This window comes from Ixodes scapularis, unplaced genomic scaffold (assembly GCF_016920785.2).
Source record: "Ixodes scapularis isolate PalLabHiFi unplaced genomic scaffold, ASM1692078v2 PGA_scaffold2__306_contigs__length_199485367, whole genome shotgun sequence".
Taxonomy (NCBI): domain Eukaryota; kingdom Metazoa; phylum Arthropoda; class Arachnida; order Ixodida; family Ixodidae; genus Ixodes; species Ixodes scapularis.
In genome coordinates this window covers 164996384-165010458 of record NW_024609857.1, presented here as the reverse complement: position 1 = coordinate 165010458, position 14075 = coordinate 164996384, and the positions used below count along the sequence as shown (strand labels likewise).

The following is a 14075-nucleotide window of genomic DNA, read 5'->3' as shown; positions in this document are numbered from 1 at the left end:
AAGACGTCTTTTGGAGGCGCTCCGTATTGCATCTCGTGTCTGGACATGCTCAAATAAACAGTTCGTACCAAACCTGTGTTTTAGTCACTTCCTTCGTACTTGCTTGATAGCAACTTGCCTTTGCAATAATACAAAAAAAAATATATATATATATCTATATATATATATATATATTTTTTTTTTTTTTGGGGGGGGGGGGGGGGGGGGGGGGGCGGGGGGACACAACGTTTTCCCACGACGGCTAGTTAACGTAATTTGGAAAGGTTTCTCGACGTTCTGTGAACGTCGTTGGTAGTCCGGATGTCGTGAATACACGTATCATAAACGTCGAGGGAGGACGCAACGAATCCCGGAGAAAAGCTCACCGGAGAAAAGCTCACCGGAGAAAAGCTCACCGGAGATAAGCTCACCGGAGAAAAGCTCACCGCAAAACCGGCGGATGCGGAGAAAAGCTCACCGGCCATTGAGCGTATGCGGAGAAAATTTTATCACCGATATTTTTTCTTCTTTTTACATGGAGGCTGTTGGATCGAGCGTAACATATATCAATTTATTATCATTAAAATTCGTCAGCTTTGTGAAAAATAAAATGTCCTCTTTTGTAATATTTGTTAAGCTTATTGGGTATATTGCTCCCAAATTAATAATTGCGGGAGAGTATTTTTTGTGGCTTACTCTCTATGCAACGAAAGCCTAACTAAAATATTTATGAATCTAAAAGTGCACGCGCAACAACGCGGTGCCTGAAATTCTCTTTGAAGCTTTTGTTAACATTTGAAAACAGGATAAAACAGTCGATAGGATATCGAGGGTCAATAGGATATCGAGTCTTCTTTTTTTCCACGGACATGCACGCTTTCAAGCCGTTCGTGTTTCCACGGACATGCACGCTTTCTAGCCGTTCGTGCTGCATGGTGTTTCCACACGTTCCCTTTGTGTGTGATAGCGCCTTCTACGGTGAGCCACCCGTGACCCTCAGAGCTGCACACTGTCACCGTTGTTACTCGTGAGCTATATAAGAGCTAGTCTTTTGTAAGGTATAGGTAGCGAATTGGGCGAGTCGGTAAACGTTATACATGATGAAAACCGCTCAAACGACGACGACGGGGTGAAGACAACAAACACGACACGACGAAGCTGTTCTCACAACTAAAGTTTTCTTAGTGAAATTAACTGAAAGAAAACAGCGTAGCCGACACTGATGACATCAACAAACATCTACTTATCTATTAGGTGCTACACAACATTTGGACCTCAAGCGATTCACACACCGCTATTCATATTAGCTCGCAAAAAAACAAACCCTTTATCTGACAGAGCTACCGACGGCGCACCCTCAACTGTCAATAAATTGTTGCCTTTTTTACCGGTGTACGATGTTCTGATTTTATACTTGCGGCTTCAATAATTTACAGAATGGGTGATTACCAATTTCTGAGGAAATAGTAAATATGCCCAATGAACCTCAAGACGCAGAATCAAGCTAAGCTAAAAAAATATCGGTGAGCTTTTCTCCACATCTGCCGGTTTTGCGGTGAGCTTTTCTCCGGTGAGCTTATCTCCGGTGAGCTTTTCTCCGGTGAGCTTTTCTCCGGTGAGCTTTTCTCCGCCGCCCGGACGCAACGGCCCACTGAGAAGTGTATGTGACGTGCAACAAACGTCATTAGGCACGTCCCCTCGACCTTCTGTGCACCTTTTCTCGCGGACATTTAAAGGTTTCATCGACGTCGAAGGAAGGTAACGTCCGGACCTTCGACGTTTTACGACGTCACGTTACAGACGTCTTCGACGTTCTTTTGACGTTTTCTTCACGTTTATGTGCTGCTTGGGAACGGTAGCACAAAAACTTTTGCGCAGAGCTTCTTGTTGTTTTATATTTAATCTGAAAATTTTGCGTTTTGGGCATCAATAGTCCGTTTTAAAGCGAAGAACTACTGCCAGTCGCTTTACGTTCGGTGCCAATGGTGGCCCAGGAACTATGTGCTTCGCGCGATGGGGTTTTGCGCTCATGTGTTTTCGACACACCAATATCGCCGCGTATCGCCAGCCGGTGCGTCATGTAAAGCGCTGCGGCGCGCCCAGTTTCACCGCTCATCTGCCCCTTGCTGTAGCCCAGGCAGGCACATGTCGACCTTGCAACACCCACTGGTGTACCAATGCAGTCGAGCTGCGACTGCCGAGGTCGCGTCCCGATGAGTGCGCACGACGCCGCCACCAGAGGCTCGCGTATCTGCTCCGAGTTAGACCTGCGGGGTGCCTATAGGAGAACGACCGCGCTACCTTGGCGCTGGATGTGTGGCGCCACATCTTAACGGTCCATTACACAAGTAGCAGTCGTCGGCGTATCTCGGGCAATGAGCCAAACGGGAGGAGGAGGAAAGCCGGAAATGCTGTGCAGCACCGCCTCCCTCGCTGCCGACAGCCGAGGCACTTGTCCTTTTTCCTCGAAGCTACACGGAGGCATCGCCTGTAAGTTCCAGCCTTTTCGCCGCTCGGGCGCCTTTGTATACATGTTTTCAGCGCCAGAAACATGTAGGTCAAAATGTTCGACTGGTGGTACGACGCTTCGGAAAGATGTCCGGGTCTGACCTGGCGCCGACAATTGCTGTCGCGTAAACGCGTGTGCCGCCGACGCCCGGTCGGACCCGGCCATTTTCCGTCCTGCTGCTCAAGTTTTCCGACGTTCTGTTGAGCATGTGTGTCACCCAGTGTTGCGTGAAGATAATAACCCCAGTGGACACACGCTACGGGTGTTATTTGTGCCTCCTATTCAGTCATAATTTGTTTCGTGGTTTGTTATTTGAACGGTATATGCCACACGTTTGCGGCTTTATCGTGTGTGAGGAAGGGTAAAAAGGGAACAACGATGAGTCATTGGAGGCAAAATATTCGGCTGAGACCCGTGTGTGTGTGTTCTCTGATTGGAGGCGAGTCTTGGGTGAACGCTGAAGCAAAATACTCTTGTTGAATTCGTTCCCCACGTTGACCTGAAGGTGACGCTTAAACTTCGGCACATCGGGATGATGCTGAATGTAGACGAACAGTTCAAGTGGCTGCTCGTGCTGCGCGAGGGCTGTAGTGACCAAAAAGTACAGCGCCCCTTCGTCCCCCCCCCCCCCCCAAACCCAAGAAACCCAAAACAAAAAAAAAAGGTTGAAGTGTTCTTTTTTTTTATTTTTTTACAAAAATAAAGAACGCATCTTCAAACGTTCATTTTCTGCTCAAACGTAGCGCTAATGGTTCGAACCAGACGGCGAAGTTTCAGAACTAAGCGTTATCTCGTTCAAAAGTTCGAACCGACATTCTCAAAATTTTAATGGGAAAATAGGTCCTGACTTCGCCTGTTTACGGACACTGGCACTATTTAGCGCCATGCACTCAAGAGCTCCGCCGGCCGCCATTTTCTCATTGAAAAGTTGAAAAACAGATCACGTAACTTTTGAACAAAATAACCGATAGTTCTGGAACCTTGGCATCTGGTTTGGGCCGCTAGTGTTACACTTGGACCGATAATGAACGTTCGACGATGAATAGTTTATTTTTTCGCCGTACAAACATGTTGTAAACTCTTTTTGGGACACCCTGTACTATCCCGACCACACTGTCCAGCGTAAACAGCTTATGCTGTAAATATGTGCACATAACAAATCTGGCAACAAGAAAATTGGCAATAGCATCGTGGCGCTACTTTGTGTTTTCATACCTAATCTAAGAAAAACATATAATCTTACTTATCTAACATTTTGTAGGTTTTTTTCTCCACACTAATGTTGAAGTCAACCAAGATCAAATGCTACATTTAGGCTGCTTGATGATTCACCCAGTTTTGTCAGTTGTTATAAATAGTTCAAAACGAAAACACGCACTGTAATATTCATCTAAGAGTGCAACGCATGGACAATTTTGTTTAAACTGAATTTTTTAAGCATATCCTGATGCCAAAAAAGAAAAAGTCAAATATGGCATCTTTGATTGTGTGGTGACATATTTGGAGCATTGTATCTTCGGATTCATCATAGCTTCTGCTTATGAAATACTCTATGCTCAAAAAATATATACATGTTCTATCTAATTATTTTAGTTGAATGTAGTTTCACGAAACACTTTATATGCCATTCTTTATTTCGCTAAACATTTATTTAAACCATAATTCGATACCGCTTTATAAAAACAATTCAGTTTTAGTTATTTCATATGTTTTGTATTGTTTCCACTAACGCACAGTTTCGGTGTGCATAATCAATATTTCCCTTTTAGTTGTGTTTTCAGTAGAAGTGCTTATGTGAAGTATTTTCACTAAAAGTGTTCCTTGCATATTCCCGATCGTAACGTTCGACCAATGTCACTAGAAATTCTCAGTGCAACTCTTTTCTTTGTATTTAATGACCCCCTATTTTTTTTTATCAGCATTCCAATTTAATTGCAGGGAACTACGAATATCTACAGATTCGGAATTCGCTGCCCACTAATAGGTCTTCAACTGCTCATCTCTGCTTCCGAAAATGGCCGTGGAAGTGCGAATACCAAACGGACCCCTCTACATCGATATGGACGGTTTCAGGCTCAGCCGGAACTTCACACTGGAGATGTACAGAAGCGGTCTCAAGTACCAGCCTCGGCCGGAAGACATGTTTGTTGTCACCTTTCCCAAATGCGGTACCACCTGGACTCAGCACATAGGGTACCTGATCTTCCACAAGGGAGTACCCCCACCCAGCGCGCTCGACTTTCTCAAGAGTAGTCCCTTTCTGGAAATGCTGGGTGCGGATGCCATCAAAGCCATGAAGCGACCGGGGCTCATCAAGACGCACTTGCCGTACGACTCCATGCCTCAGCACGCTCAGGCAAAGTACCTTTACGTCTGTAGAAATCCCAAGGACGCCTGCGTCTCTTTCTTCCACCACACACGCGCGTTTGCAGGCTACGAATTTTCTGATGGAAGGTTTGAAGACTTTTTTGAGGTATTTATGGAGGGAAAAAACGAGTACGAGGATTATTTTGAGCACGTCCTTTCCTGGTACTCGCATCGCAATGACCCCAACGTGTTGTTCATCCACTACGAGGACATGAAGAATGACCCCAGGAAGGCTGTCCTGGAAATCGCAAAATTCCTCGACAAGGATCATCACAAGTTACTCGTCGAAAACGAAGAGATGCTGAAGAACGTAATAGAGCACAGTGACATCAAGTCCATGAAAGTGGCCGCGGTCGAAAACTTTGAGAAGTTTTTTGCGAACCCCCTTGAAGAGGACAACGTTCCAGCTGGACTGAGAGCTTTCCATGAGGCCGCAAAGCGTCAGCCGAATGCAGGATTTATTCGCAAAGGAATTGTGGGAGATTGGAAGCAACACTTCAACGCCGACATGAACAAAAGGATGGAAGAAAAGATTTTAGCTAAGCTTTCTCAGACAGATCTTATTGATATATGGAAGAAATACGGCATAATGTGATTTCGTTGTATGTTCACTACCTTGCTATCTTGGTTGCGTCCTGAACTTTATTTTTTTTTAATTTATCTTCTAAGATATTTGAGCTATCCGTAAGCTAATCGATCACACATGAACAATCAGAGTCGTGCACATACTTGTATAAAAAGCTTGTCGTAGCGTTGCTTGTTTAAATAACTCGACCACTCATCTCGGCAAAATATACTAGACCAGGTGGCGCTATTAAATAACAGAACTGGTGGCAAAAGTGTATCTTATTATTAAGCTGTTAATACTTAATTAACAGTTTTATTTTTCAACGTATTCCCCTCCCATATCTATGCACTGTGGCATACGAAGTTTCCATTGTTGGAAGCGGTGCAGTAGGTCATCATATGTCAAGCTCGTCAGCAGCGCTGGCGTTTCTTCCTTTACCTGGTCCACAGGGCGAATATGGAGTCTTTTTAGTGTAGATTTTACCTCCGGAAACAAGTATCTCACTCGGGGCTAAATTGGGCTAGTAAGGTGGGTGGCCCAGCGCTAGGAGGTTTTTATTCGCCAGAAACTACTTTATGGAGAGAGCACTGATGCAGAATCCACGCGTTGCTTTTACGCAACATGGGCTTTTTTTCGCATTTGTTCTCCCAGCTTTGATAGAACTTCGATATAATGCTGTTGATTGATTGTCTGACCATGTGGTACCCATATACGCATGAACACTCTATTAATGTCAAATAAAATAAACAGCAACATCTTGTAAACCCTGAGATGGGGAACGATAAAATAACGGACGAACACAACAAAACAGCAATGCGTTCACTTTCGACTTGCTCATTCTTGCCTTTTTAATATTAGCGACGCGGGATCTTTCCAGTTCTTCGGCTGCATTCTTGGTTTCTGGGTCGTACTGTACTAAAAAATCCACGTCCCGTCACATGCGATGATATTTTCCAGTACATCAGGTTCCGCGGCGAATATTTTAGAAAGTCAGTTCAAATCTGTTCCTGGTCTGCTTTCTGGGTTTCTACTCCTGACGGTGTTTTTGGCATCATATTGGCGCAGACTAGTGCCTGCTCATTTTGTCATGTAAAATATGCCGTGCAGTTTCTTTATCAATATGTACCGTGTCGGTAATTACCCGAATACTTAATCCACGATCCTTGCGGGAACTAATTTGGTTTGTGGTCGTGACAAGGCTACTCTGCCGTTCGTTGTCGCAACGCTTTATCGTCCCGTGTTAAATCGTCTCTGTCACTCAAATGCTCAACTGTGTGACATCACATTGTCACCGTATACCTCCTTCAACAGTTACAAACACTCACTCGGCGATTTGTTTATATTTTCAAGGAATTTGGTGTTGATCTGCTGCCCTGTTTCAACATCAGCCAAATTGTCTCCTTTTTTTTTCACGGCTCATCTATTCTTAAAATCGAAAAAAAAAAAAACACGGGCGACAAGCACAGGATAACCACGTGGTTGTCCTGTGCTTATCCTCCGTGTTTTTATCTTTTGATTTTAAAAATTCATGTTCAACTCGCTCGATTTTACCAGTTCATCTATTCTGGCTTGTTTCGTCCGGATTGCCTCGTCTGCTAACGGCTTTTCTGTTCTGAAACCGGTTTGTGTTGTCTACTTCCGAATATTTCAAGGTTACTCAAATTGTAAACACTTCTCACTGCTATAAGCATACCACCGACAACATGCCAGTCTTGTTATTTAATAGGTACATATCGCATGTTTTGTAAAAATTAAAAGACCACTGACACCCTAAAAGTGCTGCTTGTTATAATTGCAGACAACCGTGAGTTATCCCTCACATCATCCTCAAAATTTAAAGTACAAAAACTGTAATTATTATGTTAAAAAAAAAATAGAAAAAAGACAGATTTAATTTGGCTTTCTACTCGGTGCCGAAAAGATGCATTCCCTGCATTTTTGGAGGGCTTTAAATGGAAGGGCGGGAGCTGGCGGGAAGTGTTACTTAAATTTCCCTGTTTATACTATTTCTATCCCTTGTGTGGGCGCCAGCCAATCGCCGGCCCGTTTGCTACGCGCGTGCCTTATCTTTTTTCTGCGAGTGCAGAAAGCACTCCATTTTTCAGCTTGAGTCTCCTTCTTGAGCTGTTTTTTGCATAAGTTTTTTTTTTTTTTATTAGACTTAGGTTTGGTGTGCATTCGTGATTGTTGCAAAATTACAGATCAACGTAATAAATTATTTTTAGTGGCATGCAATGTGTGAAAGTTTTGAAGTTCTGAAGAATGTCTTTTCCATATTCATGATAACAAACAGGAAACCAGGTGGAGTACGGGAGAGAAGGAGGCCGATAACTGATGGGCGCCTTTGAGCGCTCGAAATCTTTTCTTCGTGATGCAGTTTCTTTGCACTTAGATTACGCCGCCTTGAGGTGTTTGAGGCAATAATAAAGCTGATTTTGGAGTTATCAATACATTTTCAAGGCCACAATTAATAAAAAAAGACTTGTGCAAAAATTGAGGACGCATGAATAACTTGCATATATTAAAAAAAATAATAGCACTTGCCAGCGATCGTCGAAACCTTAAAACCACATATTTCTTTAAATGTTTTTTTTTCTCTAATAAATCTAAACAGACTGAAATTATAAATCGCAAGGGACAGGCAAAAAATTGAATTAGACCGGACAGCAGTATACTAAAAACTGGCATTTTAATAAAAAATCTAAGGAAGATAAGAAAGTAGTCTTCTTCATGCCCTTATCTGTCCCTTGCGCTTTATAATTTCAGTGTGTTTAACCAACTAGCCCATCTCAATATTTTAGTACATCTAAACAGAACGTATCAAAAGAAACAATTATATTGTTTATACGACTATCACGTAACGAGATAAAGGTATTGGGGAAACTGTAAACGCACCACTGCAAAAAATAGCTTACGTTAAAAGCATATCACCTTTGACTAATTCACCCCAATCCCCTACTCTTTTAATCTCCCTTTTAGAAAAAAATTTAGTGTGCGTTTTATGGCATAGGACTAGTAAGAACAAGATAAGCTTTTCAACAATTAGCACAATTCACAGATTTGGTAAAGATGACGGTATATAGGACTGTTATGTTGTCATATTACGACTTCGAACGAACCTCTTAATCTTCTGTTAGTTGCAGGCTGGTATCACCCTCATTTGTTTCCAAGAAGCACCAAGTCAAATACGTACATTTAACGGGCGTAGAGCGGATGTAGCTCCCGAATAACAGGAACGCTGGAACATATGTTGCTCCAACTGCCTCGTCACGATTGTGGTCACGGTCTCACGGAAGCAGCGATGCCCCTTCACGTATCAACAGAGAACCTGGCAACATGTTCAATCCGCTGGTGCTCAGCGGCATCTCAAATACCGGAGGGACATCGACAACACGTCCCGCCCCCGCCTAAGAAACTACAAAAGGGCGGCGTTGGCTGCTCAGCGTCAGAGGGCATGGTGGCACTTCACCGGGAGCGATGGATAACCCTCTAATGTTTTTCATGCAGGTGAGTAATGATCGCGCCCTGTATTGTAAACGTACAAGCAACATTTGCCGTTTTTCGCCGCCATGCCCTCGGACGTGTGTATTGTTGTTGCAGGAGTGTATTGATGTCACTTTTGACCTATTGTAATGCGGGGACATTAAATCGAATTCGGGACCTGATGAGGGGGGCACTGATACCCCACTTACGACGGAGGAAATGGTGAAAGCTTTTCTGGTTACACAAAACGTGATTATAAATGATCTCGGAGTAATAAAAACTAGCCAGGAACAGTTTGAAAGCAAATTCGACAGCTTAGTTAAAAGGGTTGAACAGATTGAAGTAATAGTCCAAGGCACAAACGAGGTTAAAAATCAAGTCGTAGGTCTTCAACAAAGCGTCACGTCAATGCAAGAAGACCTTTTTGAGTGTCAGAGGAAGCTTCACAGTTTAGAAGATTATAGCCGCCGCAATAACCTTATGGTTTTCGGGATTCCGGAAGACAACAATGAAACGCCAGATACGTTAAAATAAAGGTACTGGATGGTGTTTTTGAAGAAACGCTTGGAATTCGTGTTAACACTGTCGAACGCTTGCATCGCGTTGGGCGAAAAACGAACAGGAATCGACCTGTCATCGTTAAATTCTTGGATTCCGTAGAAAAAGATAATCTTCTAAAGAAACGCCGACTACTGAAAGGGATTAAGATAACAATGCAACACGACTGCTGCTGGGTGACACTTCAAAGACGCAAGAAGTCGTGGGAATGCAGCAAGCGGCATCGTGATAACGGACAAAACGTTTTTTCCTAATTCATGACAGGATAAGGATAGGCGACAGTGTTTTTGTGGGATGATATCAATGGGCAGATGTGTAAAGCAAACAAGCAGCAAACTCACCCTAACAAAAAGTGATGCCACAAATCAGTTAGTAAGCGCCCGCTGAAATTATTTGACATTGAGCTTCAATGCTAGAAGTATATTAAATAAAGTAGACGTACTAGAAATGATCTTGTTGTTTCATGACCCTCACATTGTTGTTATTACAGAGACATGGCTGCACGGTGGTATTGGGGAAAATGAAATTGTCCCACCTCCATACAAAATGATTCGGAAAGACAGAGGATCAAGAGGCTATCGTTTTTAAAGACACGGTAGATTTGGTTCCAATAAATTGCCTTATCAACGGTGAGGTATTATGGTGTAAAGTAACAATCGACGGAAATACATTTATTATAGGTGCCGTTTATAGGCCCCCAAACACAGCGCCAAAGTTTTTATACGATTTATACGACTACATGGCTCTACAATTCACCGACAAAGCTAAAATTATTTTGACAGGGGACTTTAACCAGCCCGGTATTAATTGGACAACTAGCCAAGTGGATAAAAATAAGGTACTGTCCTCAGAACTGCTTCTTGATATTGCTTTTCGTTTCAACCTGAGAGAGTTAGTGAGCGGTCCGACCCGAGAAACAAATACTGGTCAAGCAACGTTAGACTTATTTTTTGTTAGCAATATGGCTTAAGTGGACGAGATTGATATTATAGATGGAGGGTCAGATCATAAGATGTTGGAATTTTCATCGCAACTCTCGAAAAAAACATCCCAAAACACCCGTCCAGAATATTTAGTTCACGATTTCCAAAACGCGGATGATCTGTCTGTTCTTGACTACTTAGAAGAGCACTTTGATCATTTCAGTCATCTATCTGATGTAAACGAGCTGTGGAGAAAGTTTAAAAATATTGAATCCCACTGTATATGTCGTTTTGTTCCTTTAAGGAAAGTGAGAGGAAAAAGGAGGCATCCTTGGATAACGAGAGAAATTCTGCAACTAAAACGAAAGATAAAATTCCGAATAAAAAACAAAGTTAGAAACACCACTGAGATAGCGAATTTAGGACGACAGTTAAAGGATCTTGTGACGCAAGCAAAGGAAAGCTACTGTGGTAATGTGCTCTCACGCTTCTTGAGGGAATCCCCACAGAACTTTTGTCGTTTCTTTTTGACTCAAAAAAAAAAAGAAATTGTGCAAGTTTTAATCAATAATCAAGTTGTCTCTTGTCCTTCTGCGATTGCCGAAGAATTCAACATACTTCGTCTGTCTTTACGGTGTCACGTGACCCACCGGTAGACCCTGTCGTCGTACCCAACGACTCACAAACGCCAGAGTTGGTATTGTCTGAAAGTGGTATTTTTAATTTACTCTTGAATATAAACGATAAAAAAGCATCCGGAGCAGACAATATCCCCAACGCATTTCTGAGAAGATATGCAGGGTGGGTTTCGCGGTATTTATATTTAATTTTTCATGCGTCCCTTCTTCCAGAGGAAGTTACCAGAAGACTGGCTTTGTGGGAAAATTGTGCCCATTTACAAGTCCGGAAATAAGATGGACATTTAAAAGTATCGCCCCATGCAGCAAACTTTTAGCAAACAACGACATGCAGCAAACTTTTAGAACACATAATTTCTAAACATATAAATAAATACTTAGAGGAAAATAACTTACTGTGTGAACACCAGCACGGGTTTCGTCAGGGTCTTTTGACAGTCACGCAACTAATAGAGTGCACACATGAGTTTGCATCAGCAATGAACAAAGAAAGTCAGGTTGACGTAATATTTATGGATTACTCTAAAGCATTTGACCGGGTACCCTATGACAAATTAGTACAAAAATTAAACTTATTGGGATTAAATCAGGTTTTCATATCTTAGATACGTTCTTATTTACAAGGAAGAATGCGGTATGTTAGCTGTAATAAAGTTTGCTCTCCTCCGTTAGCAGTTTACTCAGGAGTACCCCAGAGATCAGTTGTAGGGCCCCTTTTATTCTTAATTTATATAAATGATATAGCAACGAATTTCCCTCCCTCGGTTCAAGTTAAATTGTTTGAAGACAAATGTATGGTCTTTTCAGAAGTGCCTACAGTTCAGGACCAGGAAATTCTCAACCAGTCCCTGGAAGACATCTTCTTGTGGAGTAAGAAATGGGTTATGGTGATTAATTGTGATAAAACTGTCCCTTGCTGTATTACGAATAAAAAAGGTCTTAGACTTCCGCTATTCTATAGGCGGTATTGAACTTCATAAAGTGGAAGAATTTAGGTATTTAGGAGTTATTTTAGCTAATACCCTGCGCTGAAATCGTCACGTAGATTACATATGCGCCAAGGCTTATCAGAAGCTAGGCTTTCTTAGAAGGCATCTTAGACATGCAAGTAGGGATGTTCGATTAGCTGCGTATAAATGTTATGTACGTGCCATCTTGGAATATGCGGGGTGCGTATCAGACCCATAGAGGAAGCAGCAGGTTGCTCAAATTGAACGGATACAGAATTCGGCACTTCGGTTTGCTTTTTCTGAGTATAGGCGCACCGAGTCAGTTACGGCAATGAGAAATAAAGTGCGGTTTAATTGTTTAGAGAAAAGAAGGAAAGTGTGTATATTAAAGGAATTATACGCGGTGGCTAAGGGCTTGACAAAGATTAATCCTGAAGTGTACATTCTACCTTCGACATCACGCTCCAAAAGAACGAGCAATACTAAAGCGATTGCACCCTACCAATACAGAAATGATGTCTTTAAATACTCTTTCTTTTGTCGGACTATTATTGAGTAGAACACCCTGCCAGAGCAAGTTGTCAATTGTTGTAGTCCTGAATTATTTGAAGCACAGTTGAATGAGCTGTTTGCTTAAGTTTTGCATGTGGAAATGTACAATTTGAGCATGCGTGGGTAGGTCCAACGTTCCTGCGCTCTCTTCACACGGTGAGTGCATTATTGAGCGACTTATTTTCTGTGTGTCTTTTTCTTGCCCTCCTGTGTAGACCGACAGGTCCACAGTATTTCAAATAAATAAATAAATAAAAACTGAAGCTATAGAATGATTTTGTCTTGTTTTCGTTGTTACAATCTCTTGATGCGGCCATCTATCGAAGGTGAGAGGTTGAAATTCACTACTTGCTCTGCCTTGAGCACGCACGTGCTTTTTGCATTTGAAAACACTTCGCGCACGTGCAGCCAAAGCGTGACAGAAGACAACGAACGCGTGCTCATGGCGGAAAAAGCAAAAGCCTAATGTACACTACTTGTTGTTATCATCGAAAACGTAACAGCACGAGGATCGAGACGATACTATAACTAATCCTCTGTAAGTGACTTTCGAGAAATGATGGTCTCCAGGGTGTCTCCGTGCTGCAAACCACCGGGCTTGGGTCTCCGATCGGCGGTTTTGAATTTTGGGACGAGGTAACTGTTGGAAATGAGACGAAGTCTTCTTGTAGAGCAAGTGTCATTTCACTGGGCTTTCGGAAGCACGTCAAAACAACCCCTGGAAGACTAAATTAATATTCGGTCCTTCGCTGGGGCTTGCGAAATCGCCCTATGCTCTTCGCTATCTTGGCATGTCAACGCCAGAAAGTTGCTTTCTTCGATCGATGCCTTCCCAGACTGGGAGGAAGTGTTTTACAAAAACGGCATGGGGAATCCGTCCTAAAAAGACAAATAATAAAGACAAAATGGGTATTTATTGGGACGCACTTACATTCAAGCTAATACATAACCATATTCCCTCGAAGTAAAACGACCCAGAATATCCCCGGTAATGCTGAAACGGGGCTCATGCTCTAAATCCCAATCCCAACCTCGATAAAAAAAAGTTTTAATTCTTAATTTATCTTACCATAAAAAGTTAAGCATAGTAACGACAACACTAAAACTGGAGCATTCGTGGTATTCTTTAATAAAATTTCTGTAGTCGGAAGCATTCATGTAAATACTCTTTTGCAATATACCTCAGTGTTCTGTCACACGAACGAAAATGTTCTTCAATTTAACGCAGTGTGTGCGGTAGTTTGTGTTACAAGTAACGGCGTTACCGCGAAGGTGTTACTCTTTTCGGTAATGTAGTAACCGTTACGTTTAGAAAACAGTCATGGTTAACGTACTTGGGTTACTTATTTAAAGTAAGGGGTAACGTAGTTACGTTACTCGTTACTTATTCTTAAACTTAAAGAAAAACACTTCAATTTTTTTCGTATTTTTGGGTGCCAAGCCACGTGAATTATTTAGTCTGGTGCGTTCTTCTTTGCGTTTTCTCTGGAGAGTACTTACGTGAAACCGTAGGGAAACGTAATTACGTTCAGTTTCTGCATAAACATT

At 42.3% G+C, this 14075-nt stretch overlaps 1 protein-coding gene across 1 annotated transcript; it reads left to right on the top strand.

The window, feature by feature from the left end:
- The first annotated feature begins 2160 nt into the window (after positions 1–2160).
- LOC115332192 (amine sulfotransferase) lies at positions 2161–7871 on the top strand. The gene is made up of 2 exons (XM_040218049.3): positions 2161–2469; positions 4427–7871. Exon 2 carries the CDS (start codon positions 4503–4505, stop codon positions 5448–5450), a length of 948 nt encoding a protein of 315 aa, XP_040073983.1. The 5' UTR covers positions 2161–2469; positions 4427–4502; the 3' UTR covers positions 5451–7871.
- Positions 7872–14075: the final 6204 nt, after the last annotated feature.

Excerpts from the sequence above, each read along its gene's own strand:
- LOC115332192 (XM_040218049.3), top strand. The coding sequence starts at position 4,503 with ATGGCCGTGGAAGTGCGAATACCAAACGGACCCCTCTACATCGATATG.